Genomic DNA, 20658 nt, shown 5'->3' on the forward strand with positions numbered 1-20658 from the left:
GGGCCGGGGGCGGCGGCGGCTGCGGCTGCTGCCGCTGCTGCTGCTGCTGTTGATGTTCTGTTCATGTTGCAGTTTTTTTATGTTGACGTCTACAGTCAGAGCCAGTCAGTTTCCACTCCTACAAAAACAGTGGTCACAGGCGTTAACCCTGACTCCAGATACTGTTTGTCTTCCCTCTCCCACCGTCCAACACTAACAACGCTGTTGATGAAACTAATATCTGTCCACTCTGATCGCGTTTCTTTATTTATTTATTTTTTATCTGCTGCATTCTTTCCTCTCTGTCCGTCACCTCTGCTGTAGCGCCCTCTTCTTATCTAAAGCTAACAGCACCAGCACCGGCCAGCTCGACAAGATAGGCTCTGCAGGTCTGCCGGCTCTCACCCCTGAGTCGGAGGAGGAACGCTCCCTTCCTTCCCAGAGGGTCAGCACCTTCCGCCCGCGCCCGTACAGCATGGCTGACACCAACAAGGTCAGAAACACGAAACCTTTGTCCCGTGACACGTGATGACACTGAGCCGTGTCTGATGGTTTGTTTGTCTGTGGTTCAGATCACCTTAGACCTGGGTTCTTCTCCACCCTCGCCCTCCAGGTAAGGACCCTCCCTCCTTGTTCTGTTCTGGTTCCTTGGTGTCTACATGAAATGTATGTTTGTTCATTAGAAGACCTGAGGATGTAACCATGGTAACGGTTGAGCGCGTGACAGAGAGAAAAAATGGCTGTTGGGAAATTTGCGTTGTACATCGTAGCGGTTAGCAGTAGTGCACGATTAAAGTCAATGGTTGATCTTCGCACAGGAAGGGGTGGAGCTACAGAGTACACAATGGGATTAGTATAATTTGTGACTTCGTTAAGTGGAAGAAAAAAAGAACACGTCATTTTGAGAAGGTTAAAAAAATACATCTGCTTGGTTGTTGAAACTGAGACTGAAGGAGTGAACCCTTTCTCTGCATTTTTAATCAAAAATATTAATTTTCCATACAATTCTCTTCTCTTCAGGCCAAATCCATTCGCCCACATACGACTAAGAAAAACCGTCACCAACGATCGCTCGGCTCCCATCATTGAGTAAGCGGTTGAGTTCCGCTGAGATGAACCTGGAAACAGTTCCTGGATTTATGTTGTCTGTGTTTTGGATGTTCTGTCTGCACATTCAAAAACAGAAGAAAAAAAAAACAACTTTTTAAAGGCCCATGTGTTCAGGCCTATTTTTATAGATTATGACTGACCAGCAGGGGGCAGCGATAGGAGGAAGTAGAAAACTGATTCCTGTGATTTATTATTGAAAAAAAAAGGTGAGGCCTTAAAATGAAACATAGACTAGTTTTTATTAAACAAATGTTTGGCTGTAGTTAGTTTGTGTTTGCTCCACCAGGTGAACTAATATTTTCTGAGATTTATTTCCAGCCAGTGAAGGGGTTCAGTGGATTATTTACTGTCTGTGTGGTGCAGTTGAACTTGGAATATTCCACAGATGTTGTTCTAGTTGTTCACTTTCTCCTGGACTGTAATGTAAGTATTATATTAAAAAAAAGGACCGGCTCCTGCTGAGGAAGAGCGATGATATAATTATATATGAGAGAATGCGTTAGATTCTATAACTGATGGAAAGAAATACTATTTAATTTTTGGGGGGAGAATACATTTGAGTTGTTTTTTTTTATGTTTACAGAGTTTTCACTTTGCTGCTCTAAAATGATGAATTAGTTTGAATGTAGGTTTTTGGTTTAGTTCTAATGAACCTTATTAATGTAAGTGAAGTCTAAATGACTGAGGCGGAGCACATTTTTAAAAGTGTGTTCTATGGGAATGAAGGACGGAGAGAAAAACATTGATGACCTTCACAAAAACAAACAACAATCAGAGAAAATATGAGTTGTAAGAGGAAAAAAACGTTTTTGTGCAAAATGTTTCTTGAAGAAAGTAACTTGTTATGGACGGTTCCAAGTCGTGAGGATGAAAAAAAAGTGCCTTCAGTGTTCGTCATCTTGGTTCCTTTTATGTGGAGGCTCGTGTCTGTCTGGTTATGAGATTTCTCATTAGATTAAAGAGGCTAAATTATATAAAATGAAAATACTACAAGTTCAGAAAAAAAAGTTCTAATGGTGCAATCATTATAAATTCAAAGAGATCTAAAGTAAAAAGGTACAGATTATTCCAGTACTCTGATATTTTTATGACTTTTAAATCTCATAACTGAGTCCAGAGTTTTTTCTTTTTTTTTTTTACTCTTGAAAACGAGCCTCCATATGAAGAAGCCAGGACAGACGGTAAAGTCCTGTTGAGGAAAAGTCCAAATGAAAGTGATGAGGAAGGAACAATGGAAGTCGACCAACGTTTGAAGGAGTTTTTATGATAATCTACAGGCGTCCTCAGTAACACTGGGCAGCTCTGTTGTCGCCTGTCAGTGGTGAGGGCCTGACAAATGATGATGATGATGACGACGATGAGTCTGGTTGGATGTGACTTTGTGTAATGTGATGTGATGATAGGATCAGGCTGCGACCTGTCTTAGAAACTTAACATCTAATATAGTGCTTTGACTAGTTCGACGTAAACAATTTTAACCACGTCGAGGCTAATAAGTGCCTGTACATTGTGCTCAAATGTGCCTGTTTGACTTTGGTCGTTTTAACAATGATATTCCACTTTGGTTGAACTCACCAAGACAGTGGTTCTCCCCCTGTCTGTAGAAAAGTTTCTACAGAAGTATTGAATTTTTTTTTTAAATCTAATGTAAATTTCTGTGAATACACATTCTGGGACATTGGTTCCTTGAAGAACCCTGATCTAGAACGATCTGCGCCTGTTTTTATGGTTCACTTTCATTTTGTAGCTCTGGTGTAGAAAATAAATTTACATTAATTGTATTACACATTGATTTGAAATACATTTGAAATAAATGGAGAAAGTATGGACAAGTAAAGGTAATGAACTATGTAATGTAATTTATCACGTGTCAGTGTACAGCATGTCCCACAAGAGGTCACTATGCAAAACAGAAGTAGTGTTAGGTCTAGCTTGTTTGCTGCCATCAATATATACAATATATATACATATATTCTCATATAAAGTCTAGTCTCTTCTTCCAAAGTGGAATATTGATCAATTATTGCACATCAATAATAAACAGTATTATTGCGGACAGTCGCATCTTAATTTGATGATGAATGGTTGGTGATATCTGAAATACCCAATGTTTTAAAATAAATGTTCTTTAAAAGAAAAGGCGGTTTGACATTTTGATTCTAGAATGTTTTTTTTATGCAGAAACACGTTCATCCATTGTTGGAAGATTTTAACTTTGAAAGTGATCAAAAATCTGCATTTTCTTTTTATATATCTTAAATTCCTTCTAAGGTGAGAAGAATCATGTTTCAATGAGAAAAAATATAATTATAAATATATAACAAAATTGGAACGTACTACTGCGTGTGTAACAAATCATGTCTTACACCACAAAACAGCATGAGAGTTAAATAGTCTTTATTCTGGAACATTGTTGGGCTGATCAGTGTTGTGGACAGATATGAGAAAGTGGAGAATTATTTACATTGGTTCGGACCAAAGTTACATATTTTTTAACCACTCCAGGCTTCTTCCCTTCGGTTCACTTGGATGAGAAGGAATGTCGGGCATACTTCCATTGTCTCGCACTGGAACTGCATCGGATCAAAGGGGACAAAGAAGCTTTGTTGTTAGTTATGATCTACAGGAAAACATATCGATTTGGATAACTGAATATTGAACATTGTGCTTTTGACAGTGAAAAGGACCAACGTTTCTACCTGGGTAGTTGTACGGCATGCTCTCGTTGATTTTATTTGAGTACTTTGTGAGGGGGCTTATCAGCGGCAAAATGATACCTGTGAACATCAACAATATTTTACCTCAAAACAAGAACGTTGTGAACAGCACACAGTGTCAATGGATTTCAGACAATGTTTAGATCTTAGGAATTTAATTTTAAAAAAAAAGCAAAAGATGCAAAACACACATTAAATAAAATGTATTATTATTAGTATTATTATTAATGTAATATGAAAGTGTCGCAGTTTCCGGACCGCAGTGACTTAAACTACCCCGACATTCGTCTCCACCCCCACCTTCAGGTATGACTCTACTGATTCTCGTCACTTCTTTGGTGTTGTGATGTAGACACCAGCTCCACCGTCACTTTCTTTACTTCACATCTTAAACTTCCACGTATTATAACTCTTCTTGATTTACCCTCACTTACTTTTTCAAATGAGTTCATTATTTAAAGTTACTAAAGTCAACCTCTCTGTTTCATAAAGCATGGACCTACTTACCGGCAACTACCATTCCACCGGCGATCGTGAAAATAGGCTCTTTAGCCCACGCATTCTTCAGAAAGGCTAGGACCCCTGCGGACAGAAGCAGGAAAAACTATTAACGTACGAACAGATGGACTGAACGTCTCTACAGGTAATTACTATTATGTTTTTATACTGAATATGCGACAATACTCAATGTCAATTAAGGGTTTAGCTATGTTAGCTTAGCTTTAGCAACACATCCAAGGTCACGTTTTCTTACATTTCTACTGAACGTTATTGGATTTCTTAAATTAGGAGATGCATTCTGTGACATGCCGTTTAATTACAGAAAGTATTTTCTTATGTAAAGATTTATGATGTCTTATTCTTCCGTTAAGGGGGGTAAATCATAACATGAAATTTACTTACTCGCCATGTTGTTCTGTGTTGTTGAACAGCGCGAGTGCTCATGGGAAATATGACGTCTATATTCCGTGACCGTCTCACGAAAATATACTTCCTCAGGGTGAACGAGGAAGACAAAAGCATAATTACTCTCTTAATACTCCGTTTTCATTACTTTAAAAAATATATATAGCATAAAAGGGTTAGTGTTTAAATTACAAACAAATGAATCTATTTAGACCGCGAACAGAAAACAAACCGCAGTGAAATTTCAAAGCTGCAGGACACAGAGCAAAGTGTATTGTCAGAAATGTAAGTATGTCTTTAGCTTAAGGTTGTTTGGGTTTGGGACAATTTTTTGTCTAGTCTTTATGCAAAGTAAACTAATAGCAACAGAAATGAGTTATCACGTTGAATACGATGATTCTGCTGGTTCAACATAACAGCACGAGGGAAATTACCAGTAAAATGAAATAAAAGTATTTATTCTGGTGAAATGTGTAACTTTAGCTAATGGGAAATAACGTCCTAAGTACGAGTGGGGTTTGCTGTTTGGAATCTATTTGTTCCGAGTAGATGTTTTATTTGAAACAGTTAATCTTGGTCTCATCATCTGAATACAGGATATAGTCCACAACTGATCAGCAGTTTCTTACTACAGCTGGTTTGTTAGCTTATATTATAGTTCATTCAATTCTTATTGATTTATTGTTCCTTCCTGTTTAGATGATGGAGGATTTCTCTGGTTTGGCTTTGCCTCCTCTGTTTGGAGGACACATCTTAGAGGCAGAGTTGGAGCCGGGAGGTGTAGAGTTGGGATCTGGAGAGGTGATATGAACCATCATTTCCTGTCATATTCTAAACATCTGAGCTCAAGTTAAGATTTTGATCAGATATTTCTGTTTTTATTCTACATTTTTGGAAAATTATTTTAAGATTTTGATCAGATATTTCTGTTTGTATTCTACATTTTGAGGTGTAGAGTTGGGATCTGGAGAGGTGATATGAACCATCATTTCCTGTCATATTCTAAACATCTGAGCTCAAGTTAAGATTTTGATCAGATATTTCTGTTTTTATTCTACATTTTTGGAAAATTATTGGAAAATTTGGTACAAAAAGTCATTTTGGCAGCACTTGAGAGACAAGATATCTGAAGCCAAGTGTTTTTTTAATGATATTTCTGCAGGTGGAGCTCGGCCCAGGAGGCAATGAGCTGCTTGGGAGCACAGTGCAAGAAGATGAAGACAGTAGAGCGCTGCATAAGAAGAAATACCTGGCACTGAGCAGGAGGTGTAAAGAAATTGAGCAGGTGTGTGTGTGTGTTGTCATGGGCATGGGCTGATATATTTACTAAAACAAAGCACATATTATCACTGTTTTTATTGTCAACATAAGTCTTAATATATTATTGGTATAACTTGGGATCTCTGTCAATTTCAGGTAAACCAAAAATTGTTAGGCCGCCTTCACCAAGTACAGAGAATTACACGGCGTTTGAAGAAAGAACGACGGTACGAAACCTCAGTGTAATAAAATCATTTCTACACATTCATATATTTTAGTTATTGAGGTGTTGTGTATTTCTCTCCAGGTTTCTGATGAAGACGTTAGATTCACATGGGGATGATTATAGAAATGCACAGCTCACTATATTTCTTGAGGTAAGAAATGAGATCAGTAGACATGTACAGCAGCCACCATTTTTATTTAATCCAAATGCTGTTACATAGGACAAGGCATCTCATCTTCACACTCACAAAAACTGAAGTAAAAAGCAAAGGGTTGTGGATTTCTGTCTTACTCATTTTATATAACAAGTACAAGTCTGTTCAGATCGATCTTCGTTTAGTTGTTCACCACAATACAATCCTGACCTGCATCTTAAAAGTCAGTTCTTCAGTGGCCTTTGATCAGATGTTTGTTTTTTTAAATTAATGCTAAGAATTGCTAAATCCATAATAAATTAATTTAGAAATATTATAAATGCCTGTAATCCTAATTCCTTACATTTTTCTTCAGGATGAACCTGGAGCTCAGTCAGAGGCTGCAGCTGGACTAGAAGATGACCTCCTCAATGGTGTCTCTGCTTCTGCCTCGTCCACAGCTTTACATCACACTGCTGGACCAAAAAAGAGGAGACACAGAATTCCCAAGCTAGAAAAGGACAAAGAGCCGCAGGTATTTAAATAACGGCCACGGTACTTTACAAAGGTTTTTGATTGTTTTTAAAAGAAAATGCTGCTGTTAAGTAAGGGCGCTTTTGTTTAAATTATACTGTATTTAATTTGTTCAGCTCTGTGTCAATGTACAGGAAATATTGGGATTATGGCTAGGTTTATAATTAACTATTGAAACCAAACATGTCAGAGTGCATAGTGTTTACATACAGTGACGTCAGGAGAAACGGAAACAACTATGAAGGAGGTGTTTCATTTTTCACGCGCAGCCAAACGTTGCCTTGTCACATGTTCAAAAACATAAGAACTGGTTGGACAGAAATGACAGCACATCAGGGTTAATGATATTTCTTTTTTGTTGACCAAGTTTCTGCTTCTTTATTCAGACTGAACCAGACCTGTCGGTGTTGGCAGACACACAGTTTGGAGAAATGCCCAGCCCAGCCTCTCTATCTCACTGAACATTGCACTGTCCTGGATCTGATACTGACGAATCCAGTTTCTGTTTCAGGTCATGTGACCCTGTGAAAGTCCAGGTTTTGGACTTATTTCTCTAATTTAATTTAAACCTTGTGTACAGATGCGTCTAAATCGAATGTAGAATTTAACTTTGTAGACTTGTACGTGCATGTACATTTTATGTACATAGTAGTTTATACTTTTATGATTTGTATTGCGATACGAGGCATCATATTTTCATAACCACCGGTAGGACGATACAAGTTTGTCATTGTTTGGTAGAATTCTGCTGATCTACGCTTAATTAAAGAAGGAAAAACAAACAAAATCTTTTGTAACCCGATTTATCGCCCTGGATTGATTTAGAAAAACATCATTGTTAGACTTTGATAATGTTAAATAAAGAACAAATGAAGTTGTTTAACAAATGGACTTTAAATGTTAAGCAGTGAAGAACGTGCTGTTTTTTGGTTCATGGTAAAACCTTGTTTTCTGTAAACACAGTTTGACCGACGGTGGGTAAATAGGATGCTACGGTCATTTTGTTGTTTGTTAAGGTAAATATTTTTCTCTCCAAAACAACAAGTAATGGATTTGTCTTTAAAGACCAGTAATTGTGGACTCAGTATAAGAAATACATCGTATGTGTTTTGGGTCACCATCACACCAGGTTAGGGTCGGCTTAAAATAGCATTAAGTGAAATAGGATTTTATTTATAGATGAAGATTTTTTGATGGTCTGACCTTCTCCCCACTGCACACCAGTGCACTTTTGACCAGGGTATCAAAGATGACGTGAGGGTAACTGTTGTTTTATTATTTTTATTATTGACATTTTGTCCAAAAAAATCCTGAATTCATGGCCACGAGTTGGAGTTTGCTTTTTTTTTTTTTAAATTTACTTCCTCCATTCACTGTCTTTTTACACTCAGTGTACTATATTTACATGATAAATAAAAGAATCAGATATAACATAACTATTCAATACATTTCTACCCAGTGTCTATGTGGTGGCTGCCATATTGGATCCCAGTCTTGCATTGTTTCTACACCATGTGTTGGACTTGAGTCTACCATGTGTTCTCTTACTCAGTGGCAGTTAGATAAAGGGGATTTAACCACAATATAGAACTTTGCCTGGTATTGTTTAAACTTAAAACGATTAGATGAAAATTTGCTCTAAGGCAACTTATTGTTAGGTTTAAATAGTGTCAAGTGAACATGGATCTGTATTAATGTCCCAGTGTCGTATGATGGTTTAAATAGTGTCAAGTGAACATGGAACTGTATTAATGTCCCAGTGTCGTATGTATATACTGTAAACTACAATCTACATCCGGCTCATAAATATGACTCAAATTCGAATATTGCGAAATTCTAAAGAAAAACATTCACGACGATGTTCCGTTTTTGTTTTGTTGATCTAAAACCTGGCCCTGATCGCAGCCCATGATGCCAGCGGATGCAGGTTTGTGACGAGCGTGGCTCATGTCCAATCACGTCTCTCAGTTTAGATTTAAAGGCAGGCCCTCGGAGTGGAGGTGGGATTTGAGCTACCGTCCATCTTCAGCTACAGTACACTGAGCGAGCTTGTCGAAAAGAAAATACCAATTTGGATTTAAGAAGATTTTTCTGGATATACTTCTGGTCGTGTTTAAAAAAAAGACAAACGAAAGTCCATACCATAGGTAAACGTTTTAAGCAACTATGAAAACAAACAGCCGGGTTGACCCAGTTTCCATTTTTCCAAAATTTGGTTAGCTAAGCTGCTAGTTAGCATTTTATACATTAGCAGTTAGCTGCAGGAGCTAAGATGATAACGATTTTGGACGGATTATTATTTATCAGCAACCCATTTAAAACGCTAAATATGTACAAGTTATAAGTACTGCATCATAAAGGAAGGATGCACGGGTGCGAAATACACCCAGGTATCTGCGCCGTGATACTTGTGTCTAAAACGGGAAAGGTGCTAGCCGTGCGAGGTAGACGAGTTAAGCAAATGGCTAGTATTAACATTTGGTGGCTAAGTGGCTAATTTTAGCTGACAACCATGCCAGTCTCATCGCTAACAGTAGCTATATGAGCAGCGTCCGCGGAAATTCAACGTCACAAAGAGTAGTAGATGAAAAAGACTTTAATCCTGCCATTATTTATGCGGCCAACGTTAGCAGTCCAGCCGACAGGAGTTTAGATGGAACACATTCTGCTGCACTGATGGCTCTGTTGTAGGCACCGTCCGCTGTTGAAACTGTTCCTGATGTGGTATTTTTCTGCACACAGTTAACTTTGTGACAGACGGAATGTGAACATTGTCGTAGTCAGAGCCATGGCTGACAAGAGAAAACTACAAGGTAAGACCAAATATGACAATGGCACTCTTTGGACTGGCGACCAGGATGCTGTAACATCTTTAATTTTATAACAAAAAAAATGCGGTTACTTCAGTGATGGGCTACGTGTTTGATCTTCACAGGTGAGATCGATAGATGTTTGAAAAAAGTAGCTGAAGGTGTAGAACAATTTGAAGACATCTGGCAAAAGGTAACTTATTCTCACTTTGTGGCTTTATTTTGAAAAAGTGTTTAAAAGACTCCACACTACATTCACAGCATTTTACTTTATACATTTTTTTCTGAACACAATGCAGCTTCACAATGCAGCCAATGCCAATCAGAAGGAAAAATATGAGGCTGACCTCAAGAAAGAGATTAAAAAATTGCAGGTAAATAAAGCTCAAAAACTGATCTATTTTTCAATGTGTGTGAAATGTTGATTAACTGTGTACCTAAATGAAATAGGAAAATTGAAACACTTTTTTTCAATCTTTCTCTTTCCAGCGATTAAGAGATCAAATTAAAACATGGTTGGCCTCAAACGAGATCAAAGACAAAAGGCAGCTAGTCGAGAATCGCAAACTAATAGAGACGGTACCGCTTCTCTCTTTTTTTAATTTTTTTTTTTAAAAGACTATGTTATGGGTTGTTCAATATCACGTCAAAGTGTGTAACTCAAAAAGATTCGTATGGTGTTTACTTTCCCTAGCAAATGGAGCGTTTCAAGGTGGTAGAACGTGAGACTAAAACAAAAGCCTACTCCAAAGAAGGCTTGGGTTTGGCTCAGAAAGTGGATCCTGCTCAGAGGGAAAAGGAGGAAACTGGACAGTGGCTAACAGTAACTCACTTTTTTTTTTCATACAAGCTTTTTATTAAAATGTTTCGAGTACCTTAATCATATTTGCTAGTTTTTATTGATTTTCGTGAACTAAGAAAAAACACATTTTGTTAACGCTATGTTCTCCGGCCCTGTTTCCGTCTGCAGAGTACGATAGACACTTTAAATATGCAGGTGGATCAGTTTGAAAGTGAAGTGGAATCGCTTTCGGTTCAAACAAGAAAGAAAAAAGGTGATAAGGAGGTAAGTCAGTTTTTTTCCGTCTAAATTACATAATTATTTTTACAGTTGTCAAATATAAAACGTATCGTCAAACTGATCATTTACTTTTTCGTAGAAACAGGACAGAATTGATGAGCTCAAGCGGCTGATTGAGAGGCATAGGTTCCACATTCGGATGTTGGAGACCATATTGCGAATGCTGGATAACGACTCGGTGCCAGTGGACGCGATCCAAAAGATCAAGGACGACGTTGACTACTACATCGATTCATCCCAGGATCCAGATTTTGAGGAGAACGAGTTCCTGTATGACGACTTGGACTTGGAAGACATCCGTGAGTACTGGCTGTAAATGTAGACGAACGGAAACATAAAGTAAAAAGGACTAATTAATCCATAATTAAAAATGTATTCAGAACATTGACATTTCCATTGATTAACAGAATTTATTAACGCGTCAAAAAGTTATCGTTCAGCTGCTGTAGTAAAAGTTTAAGTTTAAGTTACATCCTACAATGATTTTAGACGCAGGTCGTAGTGTTTGTTTTAAAACGAAAACGTGACTTATTATTTAAAACAAATTATGTACGTTGAACATTTTCATCTAGAAAACCTCATAAATGGATTTAGGATTTTAGAGAAAAATCAAATATTAGCGGATATTAGAAATGTCCGTTTCAATAGTGTGTAAATTATGGTTGTTGTCTCCTCTCACCTAAATCTGAGCATGGTGGTGTTGGTGAAGTATTTCAACACACCTTGTCCAAATTGAAAAATTGAGTTGCCAGATTTAAAACATACAGTGTACAATAGTATATGATATGATTTTTAATGCCCACTCAAAGAGGAAATCTTTATGATTTATTACAACAACACTGGACTTGGCCACAGCTGCAGTGTGTAATGGCTCACAGGGGAGCTGGTTTCATTGAACAGGTTGTGACTGTAGGTTGCACGAGTTCCACACCACCATGTCCTGACCAGCCCCCATGAATGAGACTATAGAGCACCACCCTTCTCAGTGAGCTGCAGACCCTGCTCTCGTTTCCACTATGGTGGAAATTGGATCCCCTGCTGTTCCAGCAGCTGAAACATGCACAGATGTACAGCACTGTTTCTACAGTGAAAAGAATCAAAGTTGAACAAACAAATGCCAAAAAACACACGAGAAACTAAGGGGGTTTAAAATTCCACCTAATTTTATTGGATTGTCTCTGTATGTTTTGGTTCATACCTGTTTTGACAACGTTGAACGTTTCTTTGTTTCATCTTTTGTTCCCAGCTGCAGCTTTAGTTGCAACTTCTCCCTCAGGTCAGGGCAACGTGGAAGATGAGTTGTATCTCCATTCCAGCAGCACTCCCACTTCCACCACCTCTTCGTCACCCATCCCTCCATCCCCAGCTACATGCACTGCCGTAAGTTGTCGTGTTTCTGACCGTGGGGAAACTCTGAAGGTGAAGCTGTAAATGGGATGCTGGGTAGAGAACATACATTCACATGCATTTCTGTACAGACAAATTGTGCTTTAAGCCACTGGCTAGTTTGCTGCTTCAACGTTTCAGAAGTGGAATGTCATATCAAGGTATCTCCTCCTATAGGAGAACTCAGAGGACGATAAGAAAAGGGGACGGTCGACAGACAGTGAAGTTAGTCAGGTGAGAGGTTCTCATCTGTGGTGTGTCAGTAGACGAACAGTTCAGTGCAGCACTCTTCACCCATGGTCCTGGAGATTCATGGTGACTGAAGGGTTTTGGCCTCTCAGACACTGAAATGGAACACGTTTTCTCTGTGGGACCCTGGTTGGAGACTTGTGATTTAATCTGTTCCTCTTGCACTAACACATTTGTATATATGGGCATATGTGGTGTACATTTATCTTTATACTGTTTGTTTTAACTGGACTTGACATCTGCACACACTCTGTCTCAATCCTCTCTCTGGTCCTCTCCCTTTCAGTCACCTGTGAAGAACGGCACCCCATCCTTGCTTTCTTCTTTCTCTTCCTCTGCCACCTCTGGGTCTTCCTCATCCTCCTCCCTTGTGTCCATGGCGAGTGTTGTCGGAGGCAATAACCCTGTCCCTACCAGCAACAGTCTAATAGGAAGTTTCAGCAGCGCAGTGCAGCAGCATCAGCATCAACCGGCACAGCAGCAGCAGCAACAGTCTCAGCCGCCAAACCAACCGTCGCAGCAGCAACAGCAGCAGCCGCCTCAGACGAAACCCTGTGTCCCGTCAAACAACACCCCCAGTCCACCCAGCAACCCCCTACTCCCGGCCTCCACTGCGCCCTCTCTCCTTACGCCGAGCACGCCCAGTTCGTCCGCCCCCAACTCTCAGTCTCAGACCACACCCGGTCCAACCTCAGTTTCTAGTTTGGGGCTCGGACTGGGCCTGGGGTTGAGTAAAGGAGGCTTGACGGGGACCAGCAGTGCCAGTCAAATGTCTGCTTTAGGTCTTAGTGGCCAACATGCGCCTCTCAACACAATGGCAGGGCTCCTTTCGGGCTCCACTCCTGCCCCTTATGCTCAGGCAGCAGCATCGGGCGGGTTGGGTCTGAGCAGCACCACCCAGTCCAGCATTTCAGTAGAGAGCAGCACTTCCATCCCCACCTCTGGCTCCAGTGGAGTCACCACCAACGGAGCAGGCACGGGGCTCGGATTACTTGGCTCCAGTTCGGCTCACAGCGCTCTGAGCGGGAGTATTCTGGGTCTGGTACCAGGTCAAAGCGTGGCACCTGGTTCCTCACAGATGCCCCCAAGTACTGTCAGCACTACCTCTGGTGTAGTCGGCATGATGGGAGGAAATGGTGGAAGTGTTGGTGTGGTTGGAGGAGTGGGTGTTAATGCTGCTCCTGCTCGGCCTCCGAGTGGACTCAAGCAGAACGGAAGCACAAGTGTGTAACTTTTTTATATCTGTATGAAATGTAACTTTTGTTTCCTCCACTTCACTGTGTTCTCTTTACTCCCCACAGGTTACAGTGCGGTTGTAGCAGAGAGCTCCACAGAATCAGCTCTAAGTACACCAAACCAGTCACAAAGCAGCCAGCCCTCATCTCTCAGTTCCTCAACCAGCCAGCCGTGAGTTTTTCTTTTTGTTTTGTTTTGTTGTTGTTGTTATAAATCTACTTCCTCTCAGTTCTCTCACTTAACATCTTTCCTTTTTGTTTTTTTTTTACCAGAGAAATTAACTGTTACTCTTCTCCTTGGAGCAGGATGGACAATGGCCCTAGTTTAATCAGTTCCATCACGCTGCCTCCCAGCTCTCCGTCCCCCTCATTCTCAGACAGCACACCTGGAGGAGGAAGCCTCCTGAACGGGCCCCACTCCTACACTCAGGCCTCTGAGGGCCTCAAGGTGAGCTGAGGTTTTTTAACATTCCTGCAGCCTTGAGGTCAGGTGAAGACAGTGAGGTCGTATCTTTCTAAAATAATGGCTTATGTCAATTTATTTTTTTGGACTTTTTTTTTTTTTTTTGTCTACGTGTGCTCTTCCCATGGCCGGCCATCGCTGCTAAAATGGCTTAGCTCTTCAGTTGAACAGCTCGTGATCCTACCGCTGACGTGTGAACCAGGTTTCGGTTCATTTTTTTTTATTTTTTCCCCTCTCATCTCCTCCGCAGCCACCTGAGCCTCTGAGTTCTCTGAAAGCGATGGCTGAAAGAGCCGTACTGGGACCAGGTCTGGATGGAGAGATTCCCAACCTCCATCTGACAGACAGAGGTAAGAGATGTTGGCAACGAGAGGAGATGTTGGACCGCTCCCCAGCCCCTCTCCCTACTGTCTGCTCCTCGAAGTCACACTAGTTCAGTCCACTTAGCGCTTCAGTAAAATCCCACCCTCTGTAGTCCAACAGTTCTTCAGTCAAACTGCCTGTTCTCTAATTGAATTGAAATAAAAACATATAACGTTTCTGAGACTCATTAAGTGGAGACGGCAGTTACGTCTCGTCGCTCATTCAATTATTTGTCTGTTGGGATCCGTGGTTGTTGATTTTATAATTTGAACTCAACTTCCCTCAGACTTGAGTCAAAACAGTCTATGACTCAGAAGTGAGATGTATGGTTGGATCAGTTTGGAAGATGTGAACAAAGTCTCAAAGACGGTCCAGTTGTGAGTGTTAGTAACTGGACTGAGGGGCAAATATTAACCCTAATGTGTGACACAAATCAGTGGACAGTTGGTTCCACAGAACGGGTGGCGCTCTCTTTTATTTGAACTCTTTAATATTTAAACCATGTGTTCTGCACTCATTTCCCAAAGTTCTGCTTCAACCACACACACAGGTTGATGTTCAAGTGAACGGAGGCATTAGCTAAAAAAAATGTCTTCACTTTTTGTCCACGCAGACATCTTCTCCAGTTCGTCTGCGGCGCCGGGCACTCCTGCAGCTCCTCAGCCGTCTGTGTCAGAGGTCAGCATCCCACCCTCACTGGGAGTCTGTCCTCTGGGCCCAACTCCTCTCCCCAAAGACCAGCTCTACCAGCAGGCCATGCAGGAGTCTGCTTGGACCCACATGCCCCACCCCTCAGACTCTGAGAGGATCAGGTAACGGCAGTGACACGTCAAACGGTCACGGAAGCGTTTGTGACTCCAGTGAAACAACAGCAGTGTGTTGACGTCCACCTGTTTACCTTCAGGCAATACCTGATGAGGAACCCGTGTCCGACGTTGCCCTTCCATCATCAGGTCCCGCCCCACCACTCTGACTCCATAGAGTTCTACCAGAGGCTGTCTACTGAAACACTGTTTTTCATCTTCTACTACCTGGAGGTAAAACATTCAAAATCACCACCGTGTCACTCACACTTTTCGCGATTTCACCAAACAACGACATGCGTTTTGATTGGTGTCTTTTACTGTGTTCATTAGAACAAAAGTTCATTTCAGTAGAAAATATTGTCTTACAGTAAACAGTCACTCAAACCGAGTAGAACGACTTCCTTTTATTAGATCAACATTACACAGACATCGATGTAATCAGTGCTAAGACTGGTCGTCAGGTGTTTGGTTAAATTGTAGCAGTTAGCACGCCTGCCTCAGAAGCAGAGAGCAGAGAGTCCTGGGTTCGATTCCCAGAGGAACCACAATTGTTAATCCCCCTCTTGTTAAGTCACTTTGGATAAAAGTGTCTGCAAAAATCATGGTTTTCTGTTCCCATCACCCTTTCCCAAAAAAACCGTAAAAAAAGGCGCAAGCTTTTATTTTGTAAAACTGGAAATGGTTTTTTGGTTTTTTTTTTTTTTTTTTTTTTTTTGGTCTACGTCTGCTCTTCCCATGGCCGGCCATCGCTGCTAAAATGGCTTAGCTCTTCAGTTGAACAGCTCGTGATCCTACCGCTGACGTGTGAACCAGGTTTCGGTTCATTTTTTTTTATTTTTTCCCCTCTCATCTCCTCCGCAGCCACCTGAGCCTCTGAGTTCTCTGAAAGCGATGGCTGAAAGAGCCGTACTGGGACCAGGTCTGGATGGAGAGATTCCCAACCTCCATCTGACAGACAGAGGTAAGAGATGTTGGCAACGAGAGGAGATGTTGGACCGCTCCCCAGCCCCTCTCCCTACTGTCTGCTCCTCGAAGTCACACTAGTTCAGTCCACTTAGCGCTTCAGTAAAATCCCACCCTCTGTAGTCCAACAGTTCTTCAGTCAAACTGCCTGTTCTCTAATTGAATTGAAATAAAAACATATAACGTTTCTGAGACTCATTAAGTGGAGACGGCAGTTAAGTCTCTTCGCTCATTCAGTTATTTGTCTGTTGGGATCCGTGGTTGTTGATTTTATAATTTGAACTCAACTTCCCTCAGACTTGAGTCAAAACAGTCTATGACTCAGAAGTGAGATGTATGGTTGGATCAGTTTGGAAGATGTGAACAAAGTCTCAAAGACGGTCCAGTTGTGAGTGTTAGTTACTGGACTGAGGGGCAAATATTAACCCTAATGTGTGACACAAATCAGTGGACAGTTGGTTCCACAGAACGGGTGGCGCTCTCTTTTATTTGAACTCTTTAATATTTAAACCATGTGTTCACTCATTTCCCAAAGTTCTGCTTCAACCACACACACAGGTTGATGTTCAAGTGAACGGAGGCATTAGCTAAAAAAAATGTCTTCACTTTTTGTCCACGCAGACATCTTCTCCAGTTCGTCTGCGGCGCCGGGCACTCCTGCAGCTCCTCAGCCGTCTGTGTCAGAGGTCAGCATCCCGCCCTCACTGGGAGTCTGTCCTCTGGGCCCAACTCCTCTCCCCAAAGACCAGCTCTACCAGCAGGCCATGCAGGAGTCTGCTTGGACCCACATGCCCCACCCCTCAGACTCTGAGAGGATCAGGTAACGGCAGTGACACGTCAAACGGTCACGGAAGCGTTTGTGACTCCAGTGAAACAACAGCAGTGTGTTGACGTCCACCTGTTTACCTTCAGGCAATACCTGATGAGGAACCCGTGTCCGACGTTGCCCTTCCATCATCAGGTCCCGCCCCACCACTCTGACTCCATAGAGTTCTACCAGAGGCTGTCTACTGAAACACTGTTTTTCATCTTCTACTACCTGGAGGTAAAACATTCAAAATCACCACCGTGTCACTCACACTTTTCGCGATTTCACCAAACAACGACATGCGTTTTGATTGGTGTCTTTTACTGTTTTCATTAGAACAAAAGTTCATTTCAGTAGAAAATATTGTCTTACAGTAAACAGTCACTCAAACCGAGTAGAACGACTTCCTTTTATTAGATCAACATTACACAGACATCGATGTAATCAGTGCTAAGACTGGTCGTCAGGTGTTTGGTTAAATTGTAGCAGTTAGCACGCCTGCCTCAGAAGCAGAGAGTCCTGGGTTCGATTCCCAGAGGAACCACAATTGTTAATCCCCCTCTTGTTAAGTCACTTTGGATAAAAGTGTCTGCAAAAATCATTGTTTTCTGTTCCCATCACAACAGACCTGATCTCACAAAAAAAAAAGTCTTTGTCTGTGATTTCATAATTCCTCCAAACTGCTGACTTTTGTTGACCTACTTAAATAAAACTGCAGTAGGAAAACACACAGCACGGGCTGACCGGTGTGCAGGCGTTGTAGTGAAAGGCAGTTGAGGAGAACTGGGTCACTGGCTCGGCACATCAGTTCAAGTGTGTGTGTGTGTGTGTGGCCCAGTCCCTGTGTATCTGAGGTTAAACCAAAGTCCCGCCTCCTGTGTCATTGTCTCAGGGCACCAAGGCTCAGTATCTGTCGGCCAAGGCTCTGAAGAAACAATCGTGGAGGTTTCACACCAAGTACATGATGTGGTTCCAGAGACATGAGGAGCCCAAGACCATCACTGATGAGTTTGAACAGGTGTGGCCTCCTTCCTGTTCTCACCCCCCTCCCCCACTCCCCCTTATTCTGTTTGAATCACGTTTGTTCACCTCCTCCTCTTCTGCTGCTGTTTCTGTTTCTCTAGGGCACTTACATTTATTTCGACTATGAGAAATGGGGCCAGAGGAAGAAGGAGGGGTTCACCTTTGAGTATAGGTACCTGGAAGACCGAGACCTGCAGTGACACACAGGGGGGCGTTTACGAAAAGGACAGGGAGAGACAAAAACGTGCTGCTGTTGACATTCCGAGACTGAACTCCAAACTGTGGATAAAAGATTGTGATGTGTAGTAGAAGCCCTCCTCTGACCGGGGGGGAGCGGTGTCTGTATAGGCTGCGTCTCCACGTGAAGCTCCTGCTGCTCCTGCAGCTCTCTGCTCTGGACGAAAACAAACGCCCCGTGGGTCTGATCTGGAGCAGAGCGCCGCATGAGCCGCGAGGGTCGTCGGTGGAGATGTGTGTTTGTGCCTGTCTGTGTGCACACTCAGTATGTGGCATTAGAAAAGCCTACCCCACCCCTCCTCCACAACTCCCCCTGCCCCCCCCAATTCCCCCTCCCCCGTGCATGTTTCTCATGTTTTGTTTTGGTTTTTTTTTTTCTCTCCGTTTTAACTCGACTCTCTGTACCACCTGCCCAACTTTAGCCCGGAAGCCTTTGACTTGACACAGAACAAACTTTAAATGATTTTAAAAGTTTGTTTGGAATTTATTACATGAAGCACCCGTCTTGTATTTTCCTGTAATTTGGTGGTTTAGACTGGGAACACACACAGTGGATATTTGGTCATGACGTGTAGGAACGGCTTCTCCTCAGACCCTGCGATGCCTGTTGATTGAACGTGGTCACTATTAGAGATAGTGAGCAGTTATCAATAGTTTTTATTGATATCGTCTTGGTCGATTTAAACACTGATTGAGAGTGACAACAGGGCCTCTCCCTGTGATATGGTAAGCGTCTTTTGGACAAGGATTAAATTGCTATGCAATTGAACTGGTCTCTGACTCCCTCTCTTTACAGATAGAATGTGTAACCTGTCAAAGAAAATGCATTATTATGGCACATTCATGTTTGTGACAAATATAATAAACTTGTAAATTAAATTTCAATATAGGGTTTGCAGATTCTTACATCATGGAGGCCATAAAAAAAAAACAAAAACAAAAGTGAATGTATTTCCACTGCGTTCACTCCACCACTTGATGTTTAAATGATGACGACACACACACATACTGACTGTTTATTGTTCATTACAACCCAACAGTTAATTTTTGGTGGTTTGTTGAGGCCGACCGTCAGACAGGGAGCGTCTGGTCCGCTGCAGCTGTCCGCGTGCTCTTCCTGGCTGATGACACGAACTGATCCTGGTTTTGCTGTGGACCTGACCCTAGATTCTCATGGTTTCAGTGAGTTATAATATTTTTGTTTGATAAGCCAGAGAGTTTTCAGATGTGTGCCACGGGCAAAACTTTGATATTTGTGATCAGTTTTCAGGGTTTTTTTCCCCCAGTGGGTTGAGGTTAAAGAACAGAAAAAAAAAACAACCAAACGTTATGAGACATCTGCCTTTTATAGATTCTATTTTTGGGGGAAATGGAAGGTCAGTGAGGGATGCCTAAATTGTGAATTTCAAGGCATTTACAATTTTTTTTCTCATCACATTTCTGCATGGGAGATGTTATCAATTGGGTTACAACAGGATTGTAATATTTCAATAAATGCTTTTAAGAAAGTACATGTGGGTGTGTGTGATGTGAAAAATTATACAAATTACTATGCTATGAGTTTTGCTAGAAAGCAAAAACAATAAAAATTGTTCCAAAAATTCCTAAAAATGCAATTTTATGGTCCCAAATTTTCCATGCAGGTGTCGAGTATGTGCTACAAATGCTAAAACTATGTCTAAAGATGTCAAAAACGCTACTAAATGCTGATGCCTAAAAATGCAGATTAAGAAATAATAATATACCTTTATCAATGATAATATACCTGAAGAGAAGAAAGACTGAGCAAAAGTCGACCTGAGGTCTCTTGGGTGCAACCGGATAGCTACGTACATATTAGTTTAATTAGTTAATTTTTATTCATGTTTGGGAAATTTTTATTTTTTCAAGACTTTTTGAATCAAATATTATTATTATTGTTGATGTACCAGAATTTTTTTTTCTGATTTTTAAGCATAAAACAGGACATAGCTATGTATTTTATGGCAAATAAGTTATTTTTATTCATTTTTGAAAGACTTGATTGACTTGATTTTTGATTTGTAAAGTATTATACGGGGATCAAACTTTGACATACCAAGAAATTATATATTTTCTAAATTCTAACCACAAAATTGGACCTAGCTACGTATTTTAAGGCAAGTGATTAACACATTTATTCATTTTGGAGACACTTATTTTTGAAAGACAAAATATTTTTGGGAATTGTTTCAGCTAAAATTTTCTTTTCAAATTACAGCATTTTGAGAATTTTTTTTTTCCTGGTAAAATCCTAATTTCACAAGTAAGCTTCAGATTATGAAAAAAACAATATAATCTTCTGAAAAAAATCAATTTAAATCAATTTTTTGCACTTTTTCACGATGGTA

At 40.9% G+C, this 20658-nt stretch overlaps 4 protein-coding genes across 11 annotated transcripts in view; 3 read left to right on the top strand and 1 right to left on the bottom strand.

Moving 5' to 3' along the window:
- Positions 1-3224, top strand: part of LOC103388266 (brain-specific angiogenesis inhibitor 1-associated protein 2) — a 14605-nt gene extending 11381 nt beyond the window's left edge. For 2 of the 3 annotated variants that reach the window (XM_025061399.1, XM_008323177.3), the window contains 3 exons: positions 304-472; positions 552-592; positions 1000-3224. In XM_025061399.1, coding sequence (XP_024917167.1) covers positions 304-472; positions 552-592; positions 1000-1072 — 283 coding nt within the window. In that variant the 3' untranslated portion in view covers positions 1073-3224. The remainder of the gene's footprint in view (positions 1-303; positions 473-551; positions 593-999) is intronic. The other variant, XM_025061398.1, reaches the window with a different exon arrangement.
- Positions 3225-3469: 245 nt separating this feature from the next.
- ndufa3 (NADH:ubiquinone oxidoreductase subunit A3) lies at positions 3470-4850 on the bottom strand. Its single transcript, XM_008323173.3, has 4 exons — positions 4710-4850; positions 4314-4388; positions 3789-3866; positions 3470-3662 (listed from the first exon to the last, which is right to left on the bottom strand). Exons 1-4 carry the CDS (start codon positions 4714-4716, stop codon positions 3571-3573), a joined length of 252 nt encoding a protein of 83 aa, XP_008321395.2. The 5' UTR covers positions 4717-4850; the 3' UTR covers positions 3470-3570.
- On the top strand, positions 4312-8296 carry tfpt (TCF3 (E2A) fusion partner). 2 transcript variants are annotated; one of them, XM_008323175.3, is made up of 7 exons: positions 4312-4449; positions 5412-5513; positions 5875-5997; positions 6129-6199; positions 6280-6349; positions 6708-6866; positions 7252-8296. In XM_008323175.3, the coding sequence occupies exons 2-7, from the start codon at positions 5412-5414 to the stop codon at positions 7324-7326; spliced, it is 600 nt and encodes a 199-aa protein (XP_008321397.1). In that variant the 5' UTR covers positions 4312-4449; the 3' UTR covers positions 7327-8296. The 2 variants fall into 2 exon arrangements, with proteins under 2 accessions (XP_008321397.1, XP_008321396.1); XM_008323174.3 differs by lacking the exon at positions 4312-4449 and adding an exon at positions 4859-4997.
- A 561-nt stretch (positions 8297-8857) lies between these two features.
- cnot3a (CCR4-NOT transcription complex, subunit 3a) lies at positions 8858-19802 on the top strand. Of its 5 annotated transcripts, none has more exons than XM_017038076.2 (17): positions 8858-9012; positions 9608-9678; positions 9801-9868; positions 9975-10049; positions 10165-10254; positions 10370-10498; positions 10646-10741; positions 10842-11055; positions 12003-12136; positions 12320-12376; positions 12678-13614; positions 13693-13798; positions 13900-14074; positions 14340-14439; positions 15066-15264; positions 15357-15489; positions 19330-19802. In XM_017038076.2, the coding sequence occupies exons 2-17, from the start codon at positions 9654-9656 to the stop codon at positions 19480-19482; spliced, it is 2691 nt and encodes an 896-aa protein (XP_016893565.2). In that variant the 5' UTR covers positions 8858-9012; positions 9608-9653; the 3' UTR covers positions 19483-19802. The 5 variants fall into 5 exon arrangements, with proteins under 5 accessions (XP_016893565.2, XP_016893564.2, XP_016893566.2 ...); XM_017038075.2 differs by having other exon boundaries at positions 8859-9012; positions 10836-11055; XM_017038077.2 differs by having other exon boundaries at positions 8859-9012; positions 10836-11055; positions 13933-14074.
- Positions 19803-20658: the final 856 nt, after the last annotated feature.

Source organism: Cynoglossus semilaevis, chromosome 13 (assembly GCF_000523025.1).
Source record: "Cynoglossus semilaevis isolate Cse_v1.0 chromosome 13, Cse_v1.0, whole genome shotgun sequence".
Classification (NCBI taxonomy): Eukaryota; Metazoa; Chordata; class Actinopteri; order Pleuronectiformes; family Cynoglossidae; genus Cynoglossus; species Cynoglossus semilaevis.